Source organism: Lutzomyia longipalpis, chromosome 1 (assembly GCF_024334085.1).
Source record: "Lutzomyia longipalpis isolate SR_M1_2022 chromosome 1, ASM2433408v1".
NCBI classification, from domain to species: Eukaryota; Metazoa; Arthropoda; class Insecta; order Diptera; family Psychodidae; genus Lutzomyia; species Lutzomyia longipalpis.
Window position 1 is genome coordinate 47333585 of NC_074707.1, and position 22030 is coordinate 47355614.

The following is a 22030-nucleotide window of genomic DNA, read 5'->3' on the forward strand; positions in this document are numbered from 1 at the left end:
AAAAATCTATCGAAAGTTCTATCATAACCTTACTTTTAAAAATATCACAATACGTTTATAAAATAATTTTTTAACGGTGAGATGAACATAAATGGAGTTATTTGATCTAAAGAATATCTCTTTTGCAAAATAAAAAAAAATCTATGTGGTCGGTCATGTACCCCATGGCAATGCGCGTATTATGGTCGCGGCGTACAGACGGTTAATTTAATTCAGTGTGAATCCTAAATTTTATTTATTGCAAGCATAATGCAAAAATTATATATTGTTGACAAACTTTGCTTAACAAAATTCACGAAAATAATGCAAAGCATTAAATTCTATTAATAAATAAGATTTAAAAAAATTTATGTTTATTCCAATCATAATTTTTTTATTTAACACTTGGAGGACTTTACTGGTACTTGCTACCAATTTGAACCTTAAAATCGCCACAGAATAAAATCTATTGGACTTATCTCGATGAATTTAGCATCTATGTGTAGGGAATTTTAATTACTTTCAGGTAGCAGAAAGAAAATCTCGAGAAAAGTCTTTTCTTCGAAAGATAATTGAGGTCAAAGTCAGAATCCAACGCAGAGGATCAAATTGGTAATAACTACCAGTCAAAATCCCATACATTTTAGCCATGGTTTTGAGGTTATGTTTCCCCATATTTCCCAAACAAAGTACTCTTGTTCACTTTTCCTCAGTGAAAATCATTAAATATGGACTAATTTTATTGCCGGAAGTGACTAAAAAGTTACTTTAAGAATCAAGATGATTTAGGCGCAATAATAAATTAAGCAAAACTGCAGCTAAAAAGTCGTTTGAATTGGCAATTTTGCATCGATTCTACGGAATTTGTTTTAGGTGACGATTTTCCCAATTAAATATTTAGTAATTAAGTGTAGGAATGCTTGAAGAAGATCAAGAATTAGTGAAAATTTCAATCCTCGTTCAATAAACTGATTAATATTAAATTATTGAATATTTTTTATCAGCTGTTCAACTTTCAGGTGTTTAACTTTGATCAATCGAGGTTCGATAGAGAGCTGCAAAGCCACACTACTTTGGACTTTAAAGGGTCTAAAAAAAATTCACGGGTTGGTAGGATCAAAGGCAACAACATCTCACTCGTATATGATCATGCCAATCATTTCAATGGCTCGAACGCTGATGCCGAAGATGTACATGAAGAGTCAGGAGCCAGTAGTTAAAGGAAAAGCTCCGCAATTTCCAAAAAATACTAAAATACCCATAAATATTTGGCCTTATTCAACGACCAAGAAAACCTTGAAATTCGCTTGAAATTTCTGTATAAAATTCAAATTCAAGGGTTTCTTGGTCGCTGAATTAGGCCCATTGTGGCTTTTCTAGGTTCATCTGCAGTGATGAATGCCTCTGACCTCACAATTTTCCTTCATGTGCTCTTTTTTAATCAGCTCAGAGAGTTAGGAAGAAAAAAATGCCTTCTACTCTGAGACTCATGAAGCAGCTTCCGGAATGACGGTTTGCTGGCAGAAGTTGCACTCAAGTTTCCTGACATTGAGATAAAGTATTTTTGTCTTTTTTTTTACAAACCACCGAGCCCTAGTTCATGGCGGCCTCAAATAAAGCAGATTTTTAGTGAAAATTAAATATTATTTTAATAATATTTCTCGTGAAACTCCTGTGCTAAGATTTAACACAAATAAATATTATATTTTTAAGGTTTTTAAGAATTTATTCATGCAAGAATGAACCCAATCCGTTGTGGATTTAGGGTAAGGTCCCCTTGTTAGTACCAATTTAATACTCCGCGTTGTGCCAAATGTTGGGTCCTCTAGTGTTAAAGAAAATCATAATTTTTTCAGACTTTCAGTTTTTTTTTGCTGCAAATTCTCATTCAATTTCCATTCAAACTGTAACGTCCAAAAGCTCCATAACACTTGGTTAGTACTCTGTAATGCTTACAAAGCTCTCACTCGTGATGTATCTTTGCCAGAAAGTTGGCAACCGTGGCACAAATAAAAATATCAACAAGATTTTTGCAGCAATTTTAAAGAGAAAAAAATAGATTAATCATGCGGAGTTTTCCAAATATTTTCGTAACAGGTAATTCAATACATTCCATTGATTTAAATTTTAATTAATTCCCAATTTTATTGCAGTCGGTACAACACAATTTAGTGGCTTGATCAATGCTCTCAATTCACAAGAAATGGCCACAGCTCTTGAAGATGTTAATTGCAAAAAGTTAACGATTCAATGCGGGGATCAGGACGTACCAGCGAGCAAGCACTCATCATCCATCGAAAGGATAACTTACAATTATCTCCCTTCCATCATTGATGACATCCGGAGGGCTGATCTCGTCATCAGCCACGCTGGAGCTGGAACATGCATCGATGTCTTGAAGCACCGGAAACCCCTTATTGTGGTTGTCAATGACACCCTAATGCACAACCATCAAATTGAACTGGCTCAGCAATTGGGGGAGGAAGGTGTGCTCGTCCACTGTACTCCTGCTACACTCCCGGAAACCCTAAAACATTTTGATACAGAAAAATTAAAAGACTACCAGCGAGGAGACCCCATGAACTTTGTCCGGGAACTTGATAAATTGATGGGATTTTAGCACAAATAAAATTAAAAAAAAAACATTTCAACTGAAGCAAGACATTTATTTGAATTTTCTTTTACACGAACATGAAACTTTAAGAATTTATTATTTTTCTTTTGAAATTTCTTCTTTAACATGGAAACATTTTGAGCCACAATAAGCATTAAAGTGCTGCTATTCGATTAAAATTGTTTTGTGTGCATATTTTGCTACTAATTCTGCCGTATGGGGCAAGCTTCTTATTCCTCCGATGTAGATCCCTGAGCATCGACGATATTCTCAAAGGAGAACGGCTGGAAGGCATAGCCTTGTCCAGCGTAGAATTTACTCTGGAATTCCACCCAGTGGAGACGGAGGGTGTGCAAGAAGGCCGACAGACCCTCCATGAGGACAAGAATGCCCACCGTAAGGATGGCCCAGAAGGCGAAGACAACCCATAGCACAACACCCCCCACCCATCCGTCCTGTTTGAGTCCCACCTGCAGCACCATATTCCACAACACCTCGGAGAGCTGAGCATGAGCCAGGGACAGAGCCCACAGACGCAAATATGAAGCTGTGTGCGAAATAGATCCCAGGACGTACTCAATGGTATGAATACCCTGATGAATGTAGATCTCAGACATTTCTTCCTCTTCCTCATGCCCACCAGCTGGTGCCTGCTGTGCTACAGCACTCTGTGCATTCAATCCATTCTCTGCATCGCCATTCTCAACCGGAACAATCGGCTGATGATGCTCATTCTTCCGGGAACGCGCAATAAGAATTGGCTTTGCCAGCAGCATCCATGGAATACACAAAACTGCCACAATTACCAGGAATTTCTGCAATGCCGCCTGCCCACTGAACATATATGGGGAACAAATATCCGTTTCTGGATCCCAATCAACAGATTTCATCAGAACCATATTAATAAAGGTAATGAGAATGGATGGAGCACAATTCTCAGAGAATGCCCCATCATTTGATGCTGAGAATCGCACCCATTTGATAAACATCATGAGTACCATGTAGAAGAAGAGGAAAACAAGGAAGATAATTTGTGGGATGAATTCACAGTAGATTGCCATCTTATTCTTGAAGTAGCGATGATTGCACAAGCCCACCATTACACCAAAGATCATGTGGATTACACCAAAAATGATGGAAATCTTCATTTTATACGCATTCTGGAAGATAATCTTATTGAGTGGTGCCACCTGCCACACGGGATCCATACCAAATGGATATGGGTACTGTAGGTAATCCTCTGTCCCCGGATCAAGTTGAAGCACCTTATTTGTCATCACAGTGCTCGTATTGTAATTAATTCGCCAATGTGACCCAAAGATATTGAGTGATTTGGAGAAGACATCATTGTAAATGAGCCCCGTGTACATTGAGAAGCATCCCATGAGGAAAATTATGTATCTACCCCCAAAGAAAATATTCCAAATCTCATTGTCACTCTTCTTAGCCGCCAATGGTTTCTCCTTAAGTACCATCCAAAGGCCAAAGAGTGCCATAATTGATCCATGTCCCAAATCACCAAACATCACGGCAAACAAAAAGGGGAACGTTATAATGGTGTACGGTGCTGGATTCATTTCTCTATAACTCGCAATACCGTATGCATCAATGAGTGCTTGAAAAGCATTTGTAAACTTATTCGTGCGATTGTACGTCGGTGGATTCTCAAAGGTTTGCATTCGATTGAGAATTGGCGGCACCGACGATCCACTCCGCTCCGTACCGCGACGCAATGCAATCTGAATGGTCTCAATATCAAGTACCGGCACCCAACATTCCGCAATGAGACACTTCTGTGTCACGTCCAAATTAAAGAGATTGAGCGTGTGATAGATTGCCTTGATTTTGCGCACTTTCACGAACCAATTCTTCAAGTTCTTCGCCGCCGCCACGAGGACACGGTGCCGATGATCCTGAGTCTGGCCCAGTACAGTGTTCAAATCCTCAATGCGTGTCATCACACCCATTGCCATTTCCCGGCGATCCGACGGTGCCTCTGGGCATGGGTACAGTGTTGCCCGGAAACCTTCGCAAATCTTCTTCACGCGTGTCTTCAGTTGATCGCCTTGGAAGAAAATGATGAACACCGATTTGTACACATTGTCGCCCTAAAATAATATGATTTTTTTTTATTAATTAATCCAAAAAGAAAAATTTTCTTCTTTTTTTTTCCTCCTACATTTGATGGATCCTCCAGTGGAGATTCAATCATTGCCTGACGCAAGAAGACATTTCCACGACATGCTCTCCACAGCATCCTCTCAAAGGCTGGCAGTCTCTCCCGCAAAATAACTCCAGCTACAAAGCTATACGCCATACCCGCGTTGAATTGTTTTAAATATAACACAAAATACAATATTAAAAAATAAATAAATCACATTCACAACATAATGTCATCATGTCTCTCAGAATAATCAACATTGCTTATATACAGGGTGGCCAGGAAATTAGGGTATGATTTTAACCGCGAATAACTTTTGATTGGATTGAGATGTCTGAAAACTTCTACCGCCAAAAGATGCGTAAACTCAAAAAGTTTTATTTGCTTTTTATTTCAAGTCAATATCCTAAAAATTGTATAGCTGCTAGAGCAAAAAAAAAACGTTTTATTCATCACAAATATACTGTTTTTCATGTCAAATTAAAGCTGAATTGCTTATGATGGCAATTTTACTCAAAAATATTCTTAGAATGCTTGAATATTTGGTTGCATGAAGTTGAGAAAGGCCTCTTTAACTGAAATTTAGTCAAATATTCAATTGCTTAATGATTGGTTTTGAGAAACTCAACAGAAATGAAATGCAGTACATTTCATCGCTTTCCATACAAAATGACACTTTTACATTTTTTGTTCTAGCGACAACAATTATTAAGATAACGACTTGAAATAAAAAGCAAATTAAACTTTTTGAGTTTATGCATCTTTTTGGTGGCAGAATTTTTCAGATATATCACTCCAATCAAAAGTTATTCGCAGTTAAAGTCATGCCTTAATTTCCTGGCCACCCTATATACGTAAAATATATATAGAAACTATACAATGTTAATTTCAATTGATATATTTTCAAGAAAAAAAATAGAAGAAAAGTTATCATAAAAAAGGATGTTAAAGAGAGTTAGTATTTAAAGATTTTAGCGTAACAGTTGCCTTGCAAAATTAAAAGTATAATTTCATTCATTTAATTCTTCCCAAATCATCATTACAGTGGTGGATGAGAAATTTTTTTTTAACTTCTGCAATTACTTTTGAGAATTGAATTAACAATTATTCTCAATTCTTTTGAAATTAGAACAATTTTTTGGATGTTTTTTTTATTTTAATTAAGAAGACATTAATATTTTTTTTAATGGGGTAGATTCTGACAAAAATCTTTTCTCTTATTTTCTTACAATTTAAGAGTTGTAAGACTTTTAGTATTCTTTCAAAAATTATTGCAAAATTTTGACAGATTATTTCGGTTTTTAATCTTACTCGATACATATTCTTTTAAAATCATTTTAGGAGCTTTCTAAACAACGTTAAAAAATAAATTTTTTATTATTCTTTTAAAGAATGACAAAAGAACGATTTAAACACGTCAACTGTCAAAATCTTACAAAAACTTTAAAATTTGTAAGAAAGGATTTTTAATAGAATTGACCCCAAATGTTTGATTTTACTTTTCTAAGAAAATTAGTCGTATTCAGCCTTCTTTTGAAATTTTGACAATTTCAAAGATTTCTTGGTCGCTGAATACGACACAATATTACATAATTTCTTATTATTTACTTTTGTCCGGAAAAATTCAATCATTAATTGTCTTGCAGAAGTATTTTTCATCATGCCCACCAACCTTCACGCTTTTTTTAATTTATTAAAAATAACTCTTCAAACGAAAAAAAATCTAACACGTTAAAAATGCACATATTTTTCAATTTTTTTCCTTTAAATTCTATAAATAATTTTTTACTATACATACACCTACAAAATTTTTACATTTTACAGTATAATTCCTCAACAAACTACAAAATGATTTAATTTTTTTTAAGTGGAATTTTCTTGCTATTGTTAGGTAATAAGAATTTTCTACGAATTTAATTTCTTATACGCGAAGAAAAAAAGAAATAATTTAGAATGAAGATTAATATTAAAGTTATTGTGCTGCAAAAAATATAATTAGACGAACACTGAAGAAGCATATAAAGCAAAGAAATAAGAAACTATGCAAAAAAAAACCTTTTTTTAGCGAAATTAAATAAAAATAGCATTTGGGACGATTTCACAAATAAGAAAAAAATAAAGAGATAAAAAAAAACTGGAAGGGAAAGCTCTGAACACAAAGTTGAAAAAAATATATGACAAAAGTTCTATAAAGTGAATAACATTGACACCAACGTTTGTGATAAGAATTGCAATTATAAAATAAAATAAAAAAGTATTCTAAAAGTGATAAAAGAATACTGAAAAAAATACAGGTGATGAATGAAGAAAATGAGACTATAAAAAAATATACTCAGAGGAAAATATTTGCAGAAGTTTTTCTCTCTCTCTTTCCTCTCATTTAAATCGATTCGACATTTCGGAAAAAACTATCTCTTTCTTCAGGCCAAGAACAAAAAGAAAAACTTTCTGCAATTTCTTTCGTCTGAGTACCACAATAAACAGTGAATAAATAAATTTTGTTTGTTACTTTGTGTTACTGACCATGGCAGGAATTCTTCAGGCTCTTGCGATTTTTCCAGAAAACTTTAATCGCAAATTCATCCATTTTCAAAAATCACAATTGAGATAATTGTGTTTTTTTTTTGAGTGTGTGTTGGAGAAATGATAAAATATTAATTAAAAAAAAATTAATCGCATTTCCTTCCTAATTTTTTCGTGGATAACTTTTTAAGGGAATTGTGTTTTGTTTACTTTATTCTATTTCTAATATATGTACAAAGTTTGTTATTATTTGAAAGCTTTTAAAGTTATATTGATAAAGGAATTTTTTTTTCAAATTAGTTTTCTAAAATTATATCAATTATTATTTTTTAATATTATTAGTTTTCTTTTTTAGGGATTATCATCTAAAAAGATTTTCTAAATTAATGTTAATTTTATATTTAGAAAAAAAACTATGTAGATTCCCTGTTAGATTATTTTTTAAATTTATTTGTTACTTAATATTAAAAAATTTAAAAGAAATAAATTAAGACCACTCAACATAGAGTACCTACCCTAATTGAACGGTGCCCATTGCATTTCCACTTCGGGATTCATCCGTGATCAAAGCTCTCGTCATGGATTCTGTGGTATTCATACCACCTTCTTGCTACAAATTCGTATTTTCAACTTTAACGTACAAAATTTTGCAATCTTACAGCTAAAATTATTTTAAAACTATTTGTTGTGTTTGCACGGAAAGTGTATGTATTTTGTGTTTTCTATGTTTAAAAAACTCATTGAAAAAAAAATGAAAATCAAATGAGAATTGATGACAATTTTGTTGTGAGAAATGATAAATGATAAAAAAAAGAAAAATGACCTAAAATAAAAGAATGATGTGTTAGAAAAATGTGCCAAAAAAAACTGATACATAGTTAATACATTACCATTGAAATTACAGTAAAAAAAACAATATTTATTAGTTCCACGCCAATTTTTTTTTCAATGTTCTTTCATCAATACCACAATTCCAATTCACCTTTTACACACACACCAAAATACAGTGATAAACACACAAAGCCACAAAAAAAAGAATCACAGCTAAAACCACATTTTAAGCAAACAAAAAAGGTGCAGAAAGAAATCAAAAGAACCAACAAGCATCATGCCCAGCTAATCAAAAATTACATGTGCAAATTATATATTTTTTGTACATAAATAAACAAAAATTATGTGCATTTTTAACAATTTATAATCATATCCTTTTTGTTGACTTAAAAAAAATCAATCCACTTTTTTTCGTTTTTTTTTTATTTTAAATTAAATATTATTCTTTTTAGTTTTTTTTTCAAAAGTTATTATTAATGAAACAATAAAATGAATAAAGAAAAAAATTTCATTGCGCGAAATTGCATTTGCAAAATCAAATCACGCAACATCATATCACACCACTCTTGCCTTATACGTTTATCAAATTGTTGCATTTGGATTTCCTCATCAGTGTAATTCATCTGCAAATTTTATAACACAGATAATAAAGGGAATCAAAATTCATTGTCAGAAAAACTTTAAAATTCTTGAAACAGTTTGAATTGTTTTTCTTTTTTTGAACCTTTTGATAAATCTTTCATAACATTTCAGAATTATTTATCTGCTCTCCTTCATTAGGAAAGTAAAGGTAAAAAATCTCCAAAACGCTAAATGAAAAAAGACCTATCTAATTGATATTCTTAGTTAGCCCAATTTGGTTATTTTTTTAAGCTAGAGCCATGGAAATTTGCCAAAATATTCTTTATACATTGCCTAGGACCTTTATTTTCTTTTTATTATTTTTTTTAGTAATGTAGCGTTCGGTCATTTTAATGTTAGAGAGTAAAGCATGAGAAAAGACCTTGAGAAATTCTTAACTTCTAACGTTAACTTTATTCCTTCTGAGACACAAATATTGTCCATAATACTTTTGCAGACCTGAAGAAGCAGTCTTCAACATCTTCGAAACGTCTTGCACATGAAAAATTCAGGAATATCTGAAGGTCTATTCTTGAGTCTTACTCCCCCGAATCGATAAAATGTTAAGAAAAAAAAGTTTTTTCATAATTTAACGAATTTTCATTAAAAAAAAATTATTGGTCAATGTTCATAAAATAGTTTTAAAGAGTTCTTGTACAAAATTTCATGATTCTCATTTAAAAAGACACCAATTTTGCTAAGAATCCCAACTAAAGGTCACAATGAATTTGACTTCCACACAATTCAAACTGACCCAAGCGCTGAATGTGAGAATAATCTTAAAGTTTTACCAAAATCTATTAAACATTTTGTGATTGTTTTGAATGTATCTGTGTTATTTTTTTTTTTAATTTAATGTAATATTATACTTCTTAGTCTCTCTTAATATCCTTTTTTTTTTTTAATTAAATAGATAGGTAATAAAATTTTTTTCAGAGAGAAACTGTTTTATTTACCCAAGCTTGAGATTTTGTCCTTGCGCTTGAGTTGCTCTGACGTTCTCTTCTCCACCTCCGAGCAGCTGAATTTGCTCCTCTTCGCGATTTGCATCCGCCATCTGTTTATAGCGGGATCTTATCGTAGGCATGACAAATGAAGGTCCTGCCTGTGGCAACACAACCGAAAAAATTGACCCCCAAAATATCCCCTAATCTCCTAAATATTTTTTGACCCACTTTTTCCTATTTTTCTTCCTAATTGAATTTTCTTTTTTTTTTTTAAGTAATTTAATTTCACAATAATTTTTTTTTACCTTTAACAGCATCCTAACAGACCTGCCTCACACCATCTCCTATACAACAATCTATTGAGAACTTCACCTAACAACCCTAATCTCATTGCTTTTGTGCAGAAAATAATACATAATGTTGAAGAAAGGTAGAGTTTTTAAAAGAAAAACTAAAAAAAAAATTTTGTGCTCAAAAAGTGTTTGCAAACAGAAGCAAATAATATTTTGAAAATAAAAAAAAATATGTGCAATATAAGCAAAAGAGAAAACAGAAAATATAGGATAAGGAAAGAGAAAAAATAAACTGAGGAGTAAAAAATGTGCAAAAGCATTTTCTAACTACACACAGATAAGGAGTTTTCTGGAAAAAATTGTCAGAAATTCCATTTATAAATGAAACTTTCTTTAAGCTTATTTTTTTCTGACAAGTATTCCAAAAAAACCAAAATAATCTCAACTTTCTAAAGGAAATCTACAAACTAAAATTTCTCCAAAAACTAAACCCTACGAGGAATTCCAAGAGAAGGTGGAAAAACTTTACAAAAAAAAAACTTCTAAATAAATATTATGTTAAAAAAAAATGAGAAAATCTGGGGTCGGAAATTTTCTCATTGTCAAAAAGTTAGGTACTATATAGAAAAATATTAAAAATACTTTAAAACATTTTTACAACAATCTTTGTTTTTCATGCAGAAAGCCAATTAAGGGGATTAGTAAGCAGTTTTTAGTATAGAATTAGGGGTTTGTTTTGCTGCATTTGAAATGAAAATGCAAAGAAATGGAATTTCAATGAATGAATAATTAGGATTCATGCTAATGGATTTTTTTGTGGGATAAAAAAGACGTATTAAGGGTTTTTTTTTCATAAAGAACTATACAGGATTCTTTTTTATTCTATTGCAAGCTGGCAAAACAACAGCATCTTTGCATGCATTAAACAATCAATAAGAAAGCCTTTTATCAACCCAAATCTTCCTGTTTTGCTTAGTTTTTCTTTTTTTAATTTTCTTTAAACAATCTTCAAATAAATAAAAAATTTTGCAAAATTTTCTGTGGGAAGATTTGGGTTCTTTCATGAAGCATCACTCTTTGACTCTTCATTTGAAGAGATAAGAAAAAATAAATAAAACTTATTTATGAAAAGTGTCAGGAAAATAATTAAAAGAGAAATAAATTTCAAAAATAATTTTTGTGTTGATATGAAAGTAAAAAAAAAACAGTGTATAGGTAAATAGAAAGTGTTTTAAAAGGAATTGTCATCATTTTTCTCAGTTGTGTTGTCCATCTTAAGAAAATTTATCACAAATACCCGTAAAATTGACTTCACACCACCCTCCTCCCACGATAGAGCTTTTAACAAATTATTTCTTTCAGTGTTTTCATTGAAATTTTTCACGAAATGTACGTAAAATTGGTTAAAATTTTGATTAATATGCGAAATAATATACACAATTAAATAGAAATGATAATGTAGCGATATTTCCATCGAATTGCATCTCAATGAGAATGAAAAGATTTTTTTTCTTTAATGCTGCTTCAACCAATGAGTTTAATAAAAATAAGAGATGATTAACGAATCATGAAGAATGACAATGATGTCTCTTAATTTTTTTTTCATTTTACGCGAATGAAGTTTTTGTTGGTGAAACAATGCAATGAATATTTCAATGAATGACATCGTCAGCCGATTGGAATATTGGTGATAAGAGATAAGTCACTTACCTCGTCGAAGAACACTTGAGTTTTCCTCAAAATATGCTTCAGTTCGGTCAACTCGAGAAAATTCCTCTTCAGTGCTTCAGCATTCTGATTCACTTCACGCAACTCATTCTCCAACTTCTCAAAAGTTGCCTTTTTTAAGAGAATAATTTTTTTTTAGATAAGACAGATTTAGGAATATGGTTCATAATCTTCGGGCACGTCGAATTAAAATTGTACCTCCAAGTCAATCATTTCACGCGGTTGCGGAGCCTCAGGGCTATCCCCGGTGTCCAACATTGGGATACCATCTTTCTTAATTTCCTTCTCAAGATAGCGCAGCTTGCGCTCCATTTCATCACACCGACGCACCTCATTGACGAATTTTCGCTGAAAAGCGTTCACATCGGGATTCAACTGCAGAGATTAAAGGAAAAATAATTAATAAAGTCATTCAAATATATATTTTTCTTTTCATTCAGTTTTTACTTACATCGCGAAATTGAACGAGTCCCAATTCTCCCAGCTCAGAGACACAGGCATACGCAGCCTCACTCTGGAGGAACAATTGACACAAGGTCATTTCCTCGCTCCGAAACAGCGAACCCATCGCGCTTGTCTTCTTGGCCGATTGATCCCAAAACAGAAGAGATGCCCGATCAGCAGCCTAGGAAGGAGAGAAGATGGATGAAAATTGAAAGAAAATTAGACAATTGACACTGTGGCTGATCAATTGACACTGATTCCTCGGGCGCTCGTGATTTGTCTTCTGCCCTTATGCAACGAATGGATTTTTTTTTAATTAAGCCCACTGATAAGATAAACATTACGGAGGATTGAAAAAAATTAATCCCTGATTTTGGGTCTTGTGACTCGCAGTAGAAGGAATTATTTTGATTTTCGTGGCTCCCTTTTTACAACCATCACTGTGAACATTTTTTCGCGTCTTTTCTGCTGTCTAAATATTCCAACAAAGCAAAGCAAAGCAAATTGTCCTCAAAAGAACATCTCAATTGCTGTGAGCAATAAATCTCGTTATCAGAGGCTGTTTAGCAAGCAAATAGCCGGAGACTTTGGGTGGTAATTGAAGAGCAAATCCGGGCCACAAGCCAACGACTCATAGCTGCGGATGCGCATGGAAATTCACCCATTGACGTCACATTGAGTGACTCCCGGAAACCCCCCTAAAACGCCCAGCTGATATGATTCACTTATTGTAAGGAATTCTCCAACTACCCCCATTTACTGCCTTTGTTGTCTCCGGATGGCCCAAATTAATTTCAATTTGTTTATCAGCGCCACTTCCTGATTTTGTTTTTTTTCTGATAAGAAAATTCATTGGTGAAAAATCAATAAAGGCCATTCCCGCCATATGGGGGCCGCGGGAGGAGGAAAAACCTCAATATCACGCGTGAGGAATCTTATTGAGTACTCAATTCCGCGGGTAATTTGTTTTTCAGGCCATTAGAAGAGCGATAAAGGTCACATTTTGTATTTGGCAAAAAATCACTCCCCGATTTTCTCCTCAAATCAATTCGTTGCATTTCCAACATGGCTGACAACAAGGCAAAAAATGGAATTTTTCCAATTGACTTTTCACCACGAATCCACAAAGTAATTGCGCGAATTTCAATGGAAAACTATTGAGAGATAACTTGGGAAGGATTTTACCTAAAATGCAGTTATTTTCTTCGTGGGATTTGTGAAGAAAATTGAGAAAATTGCAGGAGCACCTTAACAAATCTCACACAACACAAATACAACGAAACTTGACGATCTGATTGACACATCAGATGCGATTGCAGCGCCACCTTGTGTAATAGTTAAGAACCACGTCAAAGTCAACGAGATCCATCAAATTGTGAGGGAGGAAGAAAAAGTTTATCTGTGAAAATCTACGAAAAAGACGAAAATTAGTGAATTGAGGAGAGATTGCAAAGATTCCGGGGGAACTGATCAGATACATTATGATAAGGATTCCATCAATCTTCATCAATTTGCACGCATCTTCCGCAACTTCTTCTGTTATTCGATTCTCTGACCGTGAACTATCTTGCGACTAAAGCCGTTTTTGGGCATAAATTGAGAGAGATTTTCACGGGACAATGGTAGGTATTGGTAGATGAGTATTAATGGTGAAAATCCTTTGAGAAGAACTGCTCAATTTCCCTTTTAGTCAACAACTGTTGCCGCCGGCGATGAGGAAAGTGACGAAGAGTCTTCTTCTTCCTGCCACACGGCTGCTGAGAATGCATCAAATGAGACACTCTTGGAGGAGTTCAGGACAACGTGGCAGAAGGAATTGCAGCAGAATGACCTCACAAAGGGCATAGAGAGTCTCAATCTCACCAGTGAGAGTGATGAGTCCATTGCAAAGAAGCATTTCCTGCAGGGAACTGAATATGAGCGAATGGGGAAAGTCTTCGAAGCAATACGTCACTATCGGCGTGCTGTACAACTCGTTCCGGACATTGAATTTCGCGTGCGACCACTCCTGGCGCAACAGGATGACGATGCAGCACCGGCAGAAGCTGGAGAGTCCATGGAGAGCGAGGAAATGCCGGATGTTTCGGATACAGAAGAGGATTTAACTGCAGTGGACCTTTCAGTTCGTTTTCAGGGTATCTTGGGACGTTGTAGGAAAGTCTGTGAGAGAGCTGGGGATGAGAGAGTCCTGCAAACATCGAGACATCTGTCTGATTTACCCACAGAAATTATCCTTTACATCTTCAAATGGGTCATTTCTCGGGATCTCGATGTACGATCACTGGAACAACTTGCTGGCGTCTGCAGGGGATTCTACATTTGTGCTCGTGATTCGGAATTGTGGCGACTAGCTTGTTCCAAGGTGTGGGGCGTCAGTGTGGGATCCCCGAAGGCAATGGGATACTTAACGTGGCGCCAAATGTATCAGGAGAGGCCACGAGTTCACTTCCACGGGTGCTACATTAGCAAAACAAGCTACTTACGCTACGGAGAGAATAGCTTCCAAGACCAATTCTATCGACCAGTACATCTCATTGAGTACTACAGGTTAGTTTAACATTCAACTGATGATTTTTTTTATGGCTGGGAAAGGCAATTTATTGATTAATTTTGTAGATATATCAGATTTTTTCCTGAGGGTCGTGTTCTCATGCTTACAACCCCCGATGAACCCATAAATTGCATTGGGAAGCTGAGAAATCGCCATCCGCACAAAAAAGAAATTCTTGGTGGTGAGTATGAGATGCACGGGGACACCATTATGGTTGTCCTGAAGAGATCCCGTCAGCGCATCCAGAAAGCAACAGCAACATCCAAAAGGCACCCACTGTACGGTGAAAGGGACACAAATACATTTTATTTGGAGTTGAAGATTGCAACAACAGCCAAGAGGAGATTCTTCCAATTGGAATGGAAGCAATATTCCGTAAGAAAGTTTTATTTTCCAAGGGGTGTTTATTTGACGAATATTTGGGCTTTTACGGCGAATCATTAGAATATTTATGAAGATCTGAATATTTTAATTCACCATAAACATCCCTTGTTAAAAGCTGACTAATATGAAAATGAAAATTTTTTTTTAAATATTTAACACTATCGGCTTGAATTTACTACTTTTTAGGCTTCAAATAATTTTTTTTAAAACGTTTTGAGATTGAAAACCCTGCCTTTTAAGGCTGAAAATAAAAAAATACCTTTAGGCTTGAATTTAGCACGTTTTGGGTTGAATTTACTACGTTTCGGCTTAAATTTACTACTTATAGGATTCAATGTTAGTCCTTTATTTAGACTTAAATTTAAAAAAATTTTAAAGTTTTTTTAAATTGAAGACTGCTTGTATAGGCTTGAAATTACCACGTTTTTGGGTTGAACTTACTATTTTTTGGCTTGAATTTACTCTACCTTTCTAGGCATGAATTTAATATTTTTTAAAGCTTTTAATCTTCAAACTCTGTCGTTTTAGGATTAAAAAATAAATATTTTTATGCTTGAATTTGGTCTTTTTTATTGGGCTTGAATTTACCACGTTTCGGGGTAAATTTACTACTCAGCTTGAATTTAGTCCTTTTGAAGCTTTATTAAATAATTTTTAAGCTTCAGCTTCTCAATCTCAAAACCAATATTGTGAGTTTCTTGCAAATCATCCAAATATTTTATCAAATAATCGCAAATATTTCCGAAGATTCGACTAATTTCATTCAGATAAACACCCCTTGATATTTTCCATTTAAAATCTTTAAAATAATATTTTTTATGATTTTTTGTTTATTCAATAGGTCATACAGCACAGGAATAAAACAGAGGTAGCTACTGATTTTGAGCTAATTCCAAATCAATATCCACCATTGAGATTCTCTCGAGTCAAGAGCTACCATGCTGAATCCGATGCTCCACTATAGATTGCAAAAAACAAGGAGTTTAACTTCTTAATTTTTAAAAATTATAATATTTTGGTGATTTGTTTCCACTGGAAATTAAATAAAATCAATTTTTCTTTCTTGAAATATGCATTTTTCTTTATTTTTCCTTAAAAAACATTGTATCAAATAAATGCACAGGGAAGGATTTAAGTATAACTTTTAGGAACATTGTCTTCAGCATTTCTTCATTTTTCTTCACCATTATTAAATGAATTTACAAGATTTTGTCATTTACTCTTCTGTCATGGTAATTATGTAATATTAATTAATTAGCTACAAGTTTTTATTTTATTACAACAGTTCTTTTTTCCTTATTCTTATTATTATAGTAAAATACAATAACATTAGGAGGTTTGTACAAAATTTACACGAGTCTAGAATTTATGAACTTTTTATCCAAATCATACACTGTCATCAAAAAGTTTCCAGTAAATTTCAAGAAGGTGTATCTACGACTATAAAGCTGTACCCATACGACAGCGTCAAAAGACGTTGTTCGTTGTTTTTTCTCACTTGCTCCTTGTCAAATTGTATTGCGCTGTCACTGTCAAACAAGAAACGCGGTTTCTATGTTATATAACCGCCTTTCTTGTTTGACAGTGACAGCGCGATACATTTTGACAAAGAGCAAGTGAGAAAAAACAACGAACAACGTCTTTTGACGCTGTCGTATGGGTACAGCTTAATGAACCGATTTAAAAAAATCCGCCAATTCTAGAAAAGTACATATTTCACCTTTCTAAAACTAGTGGATTTTTGATAATCAGCCAACGACAGCCCGGAGTAATGCCCTTTTGAAATTTACCTTAAGCAATAGGGGATCCTGGGAAAAATGGTGAATTTTCGGGAAGTAATTTTTCCTGAGTTCCGTGGAAATATTTAAGTTTTACCATGACAACTATCTTATAGCAAATTTTCCGGGCTACAACTTTGTCTCAGACGATTTCTTTCTATCTCAACGGGAAAATGCATTTTCAGTCCATTTTCCAAACCCTTGCACTTTCACCATTTTGCCCCAAATCTGGGGTAAAATGGTGAATTGCGGTTTTTTGTTCCCTAATCTTAATTTAATCAAAATATTTTAGCAAGGCACTAATAATATCTATTGAGAATAAGGGATTTGTGTACCCATTAAGACTTTTTTTAATAAAAAAAAAAAATACAAAAAACTAAAAACGTTAGATTTAAGAAATTTCTTTTTTTTTAAATTTCTTTAGTTATACTGATTAATGAAAACTATTTTTTTTTCAATTTAAAAAGTTATTTAAAAAAAAACACCAAATTCACCATTTTGCCCCAAGGGCTACTTTTTACTATCAGTGTTCTACGGAAAAACTCGGAATTTTTTTTTTTTGGAAAATTCAGATTATATTCGTGTTTAGCAATAGTTACTCTATCTAAAAATACATTTCGATCAAAAAAAATTGCAGAGAATTTCGCCAAAACTTAAATTTTAGTTGAGAGGTCAGAGTAGCTTTGAGGTTAAAAAAATTTGTTTTTTAAACAAAAGCCAAAATATTGGATTGATTATTATGAAACTTTCTAGGCTTAGGCAGGGATATAAAGTGCAACAACTGACCAAATTAGACAGATTAGCCCCCACTATTTCTTGAGATATTTTTTTTTCACGTTCACCATTTTACCCCAGTTTGCCCTATGCCTATTTTTGGTCACTCGAAAACTTTTTGAGGGCAGTGTCTAAATGGAAAAAAAATTTGTCTTAATTTAAACTAAATTATATCACACAAATTATATTTTAAGAAAAGTCTCTTGTAAAATTGTGCGATTTTCCTCAAATACTCAACGATGGTCTCTTTTTTCTGTCTTTACTGCTGTTTTTGCCAAAAATATTTCCCAGAACCTGCGAAAAAATGTAAGAAAAAAATAATTTATTATTTTAAAATGAAAAATTAAATTTTATTCAAACTTACTTTGGACACACTATTGACACCAAGTTTCCTCCTTATTGGCAGCGTCTTGAGAAGTTGGACAGATCGCGCCTCCCGGAGTACAGATTGGAAAGCTAAAGAGACACCGGCTGAACTTTCAGCAGCGGAGACTTCGTAGAACAGACAGGAATACTGCAGCGACAGCTCGTGCCCATCATCAACAGAGACTTTCCTATAATTTTGTAGAGTGAGTTAGTATAATAAGAACAACCCATTAATCTAATTTCAACTGCGCGGGGGAATAAGTTCAGAAAGATGCACCGCATGCAGTTTTCCTCGTCCCAATTGAAATGCCCCAATAAATATTTATGGAAATGCGCGCGCGCGCAACTAAAAAGTGAAAGTCCCTCACAATGTACCAGAGAATAAGTTGAATTGCATCCCAAAGAACTTGCAATGGGGCAATTTATGTGGCAGCAGAGTATTCCTCACATACAGAGCATTTGGCCAATCCACAAAGGGGAATAGAGCAGACACGGGTTAATCCATTGATTTATAATTATTGGGGGGAATATAGAGGATAGTCATGGAGAAGAAAGAAAAAAAATGGGCTGTGTGGAGACTTTGTGCCTTCTGTATGGGACTTGAAGAGGTACAAACTCTCTTGCACTGATTTATGTTCATTTCCTCGTTCTTACCGCGACCACAGAGAGCGTCTCGATGGTGATTTTGTACTAGAATTTACGTATCAAAAGTATATAGTATAAGAAGAGAAGAGCAAAGAATTGCCCCGGACGCATTTCTGGCCGCGATTCACCAAAAGCACGCGAAGAATATCTTGTTTCATCTCCCAACAATAGAGGCGGTTTATCAAGATTGCCAACAAGTGGTTTTTTGTCTGTGTAGAGAGATCCGAAATGGCTCTAGGAGCTCCTCCAACTTGAGAATATCTCACCCATTGAGAGATATTTTACTCTTAATATGCATCCGCAATATTACCTCAAGGGCTTTTTTATAGGCGCCACAGAGAGTCCCATTGTAAACATTTTTGCCTCTTTCACCCAACTCTCCCGCGGCAAACGGTGATGCTGTGTGTTAGATTATAAAGTCAGCTTTTTGAATTATTTGCTCCGTGTGTTTTCTAGAACACTCTCGGTCCAGTGAAGAAATATTATGTATAGTTTGTATGAAGAGGGAGGCACACATGATGTTACTCCACAGTCAAGAGCACCAGCTGCACAGTGCTGCATCTTCTTCACCTTAATGTGGTGGCATGAAAAAGCGAAGCATCCACGCGAGGGGGTGCCCAAGAAGCGCACTCACACACACAGGTTTCTCAGAACATAAATGATGATATATTGAATATTCTAATCCTGACATGAAAATTTTGTACCCAACAATCAGTGGTAATGAGAAATGATCAACAGTAGCTAATCTTGGCAGTTGCGAGACAGCTCCGAGGGTCCCCGGCATACACACAATTCATGCCCAAAAAATGCATAAAGCTTAAGAGATCACGACATTTTTTTCTCTTCTTCTTCTTCTGTTCTTATCCCCCGTGCCGCTCCACTTCACCCCATTCACTTTCATCCAAAATGATCTCTGTAAATGCTCTCAGACATGATCATGATCGTCGGATTTGGAAAATCATCAAAATTAGACGCTTTCTGCGGTATTTTAGCTGTGATTATTTCAATTTTTTCTTGCTAAAGCGTTTTAATTTTTGAAGGTGGAATGAACCATCAAAGAGATCCCCTCAGCTAAGCAGATTTATTGAGGAGGTTTAGTAAATTCATTTCGTACCGATCTATAGGGTTGTTTACTAATAGAGCACCGCTAAAAGAATTTCAGTTAGAAACGCCAATTAGTCTGCAACTCTCACCAAAGTCTTTAAGTCAAATTTCGGTCTTTTTAACTAATTTAATTTTTTCGCGTTTTTTTCCATAATTTATGAACTTAATTGTTTTTCCATGTTACAAATGCATCAAATTAACGCAAAAGAAGCCAAAGAAGACGTTATGACTGAGAAAAGTCTTCTAAAAGCATCTCCACAGAATAAATATCGTGATAAAAAGAAAGCATATTTCAATGTTTCACGTGGACGTGAAAGGATTAATACTTAATAGAATCAATCTGTATTTTAGGAACTTGACCAATTAACTTGATGGAAGATATTTGACGATTTTATTTAACGAGAGAGTCATTTTGACCAATTAAATAAGCGGAAAAGTACTGAATCATTTTATCATTGTGATCTTCCACCAATTAAATTCGGTCTTTTCAACCTTTTTGACCAATTTAAGTGTTAAAAATGTTACTATAACAATTTGAATCTACTCTATTTTCTCTTTATTGAATAGTTTTTTTATTCTGATCGTTTAATTCTCTTATTTTATAACCAAATACTTCTTGTTACTTCAACTTTTTTATATCATTCTTTTATATCCTTCATTCCTTTTTATCCTTTCATTAAATTTTCCTCTCATTTTCACCCATAAATCATTAAAATTAACTGATTATATTTTGTTAAAATTCTGTCTTTTCGTTAATCAATTCAACAATTTCAACCAAAGTTTTTTTTTAAGTAATTTTATTCAATTTTTTTCAAGTTCACTGACTTTGCAAATTGTTACAAAAATAATTTGCTTACCTCGTGTGATCCAAATCGCGTTTATTCCCTAGAAGGAGTGTGGTGTAATAGTAGGAGGGCATCTTGAGTTTTGCCAATTGCGATAGATACTCCTCAGCTTCCAGGAAGCTCGACTTATCACAAATTGAGTAGACAACAACGAAGGCATCTCCCCATCTCAGATGCTCATAAAGACACCCGGCTTTCTGCAAAGACAAGCATAAAAAAAATATCGAGCATTTTTTTATGTGAAATAAGAGTTTATGTTAAAAAAAAATTAAAGTGAAAGGAAATATTTCAATTAAGAAAAAAACTCTCCCTTTAATTTTATCGGCAATTGTTTCTGCAGTTATATTGCCTAATTTTATTACAACAACTCCCAACCCCCCAAAATGATTTATTTTTTTGTGGGGAAATTCTTTCATTGCACTGCGACCCGGATAAGAAAGCCCATGACCTCCGGATTCTTTTTGCCATAGGTGCTTTTTGGTTTTATGGGTGATCCTCTAAAGGGCTCTCAGAGATTGGTGTGAAATGAAATCAAGGAATATTTTTGCATTGTGTTGTATACAAAGTAATTGTATGGCGGTAAAGAGATATCTTTCGTGCGATAAAACAATGGTCAGCATTTTTTGTGCCTCATTTACTCCACTCTTTGGACATTTTGTGCGTGAAACGATCATTGATGGCGTTAAGGGAATAAAATGTGTAATTTCTCTTCTTCCTGAATTTCTTCACGCGTGTCTTTTATTTGCTTTTCATTGCCCTCTCACCATAATTTGCATATGAGCTTGATTCTGATGGTATACACACACTGCAACACATACCTCCCTCACCATCCTCCATCCAAATTTACCCGTCTTTTGTTGTAACATTGTCAACAATAAATTTTCATACTCACTTCTGGGTACAGTAGGATATAATATATTTTTCTTCGCCAAAACTTTGCATTCCACACCTCTTTTTTCTTCGTTCCACCACAAGCTCAGAGCTGCGGGAAGAATTAGTGAAATTGATGGCAATTCCCTGATTAAATTTTTAAATTTATTTGGACATCATCCATGAAGAAAATAAAAAATCTTTACATTCAGGAAGCGAAAATTCCCCGTTTTTTACATTTCAATGCTGATTAAATTGTATTCTGATGGTCTTTTTAATTTATTTCTTACACACTGAGAGCTAAGAAAAATCACCACCGACATATAAATAAATTAAAAGAGATGAAGATTGATTTTCATTTTAAATTCCTATAGAGATTACGAAGTTTTCCTTAAAAATACTAAAAATACTAAATTTTTTAATTGGTTACAGAAAAGTCGTATGCACAAGACATAGAGTAAGCCCCTTGCATGTAAGCACAGTTAGTTTTTAAGTTATTTTGTTGGTAATTTTTCGTCAAATATCGTTAATTTCCCAGCGCTTTTCTTCAATCTTTAGCAATTACCCTAAAA

At 34.1% G+C, this 22030-nt stretch overlaps 4 protein-coding genes across 8 annotated transcripts in view; 2 read left to right on the plus strand and 2 right to left on the minus strand.

Annotated features, from left to right (window-relative positions):
• Positions 1 to 1985: 1985 nt before the first annotated feature.
• Positions 1986 to 2645, plus strand: LOC129787905 (UDP-N-acetylglucosamine transferase subunit ALG13 homolog). The gene is made up of 2 exons (XM_055823743.1): positions 1986 to 2076; positions 2133 to 2645. Exons 1-2 carry the CDS (start codon positions 2046 to 2048, stop codon positions 2597 to 2599), a joined length of 498 nt encoding a protein of 165 aa, XP_055679718.1. The 5' UTR covers positions 1986 to 2045; the 3' UTR covers positions 2600 to 2645.
• Positions 2625 to 13458, minus strand: LOC129787889 (V-type proton ATPase 116 kDa subunit a 1). Of its 4 annotated transcripts, XM_055823719.1 has the most exons (8): positions 13327 to 13436; positions 12149 to 12322; positions 11896 to 12072; positions 11680 to 11808; positions 7793 to 7887; positions 7278 to 7319; positions 4773 to 4899; positions 2625 to 4701 (listed from the first exon to the last, which is right to left on the minus strand). In XM_055823719.1, exons 2-8 carry the CDS (start codon positions 12263 to 12265, stop codon positions 2824 to 2826), a joined length of 2565 nt encoding a protein of 854 aa, XP_055679694.1. In that variant the 5' UTR covers positions 12266 to 12322; positions 13327 to 13436; the 3' UTR covers positions 2625 to 2823. The 4 variants fall into 4 exon arrangements, with proteins under 4 accessions (XP_055679694.1, XP_055679695.1, XP_055679696.1 ...); XM_055823720.1 differs by lacking the exons at positions 7278 to 7319; positions 7793 to 7887 and adding an exon at positions 9686 to 9786 and having other exon boundaries at positions 13327 to 13458; XM_055823721.1 differs by lacking the exon at positions 7278 to 7319 and having other exon boundaries at positions 13327 to 13456.
• An 18-nt stretch (positions 13459 to 13476) lies between these two features.
• Positions 13477 to 16145, plus strand: LOC129787897 (F-box only protein 9). The gene is made up of 4 exons (XM_055823735.1): positions 13477 to 13763; positions 13832 to 14688; positions 14758 to 15067; positions 15918 to 16145. Exons 1-4 carry the CDS (start codon positions 13761 to 13763, stop codon positions 16038 to 16040), a joined length of 1293 nt encoding a protein of 430 aa, XP_055679710.1. The 5' UTR covers positions 13477 to 13760; the 3' UTR covers positions 16041 to 16145.
• LOC129787903 (ras-related and estrogen-regulated growth inhibitor-like protein) overlaps positions 16130 to 22030 on the minus strand; it is a 34900-nt gene continuing 28999 nt past the window's right edge. The window contains exons 5-8 of one of the 2 annotated variants that reach the window (XR_008750271.1): positions 20601 to 20785; positions 17993 to 18182; positions 16741 to 17922; positions 16130 to 16628 (exon numbers count right to left, since the gene is read on the minus strand). Coding sequence is in view for 1 of the 2 variants with exons in the window: in XM_055823740.1 (XP_055679715.1) it covers positions 17854 to 17922; positions 17993 to 18182; positions 20601 to 20785 (444 nt within the window). In the remaining variant the exon portion in view is untranslated. Of the gene's footprint in view, positions 17923 to 17992; positions 18183 to 20600; positions 20786 to 22030 lie in introns of both variants that reach the window. The other variant, XM_055823740.1, reaches the window with a different exon arrangement.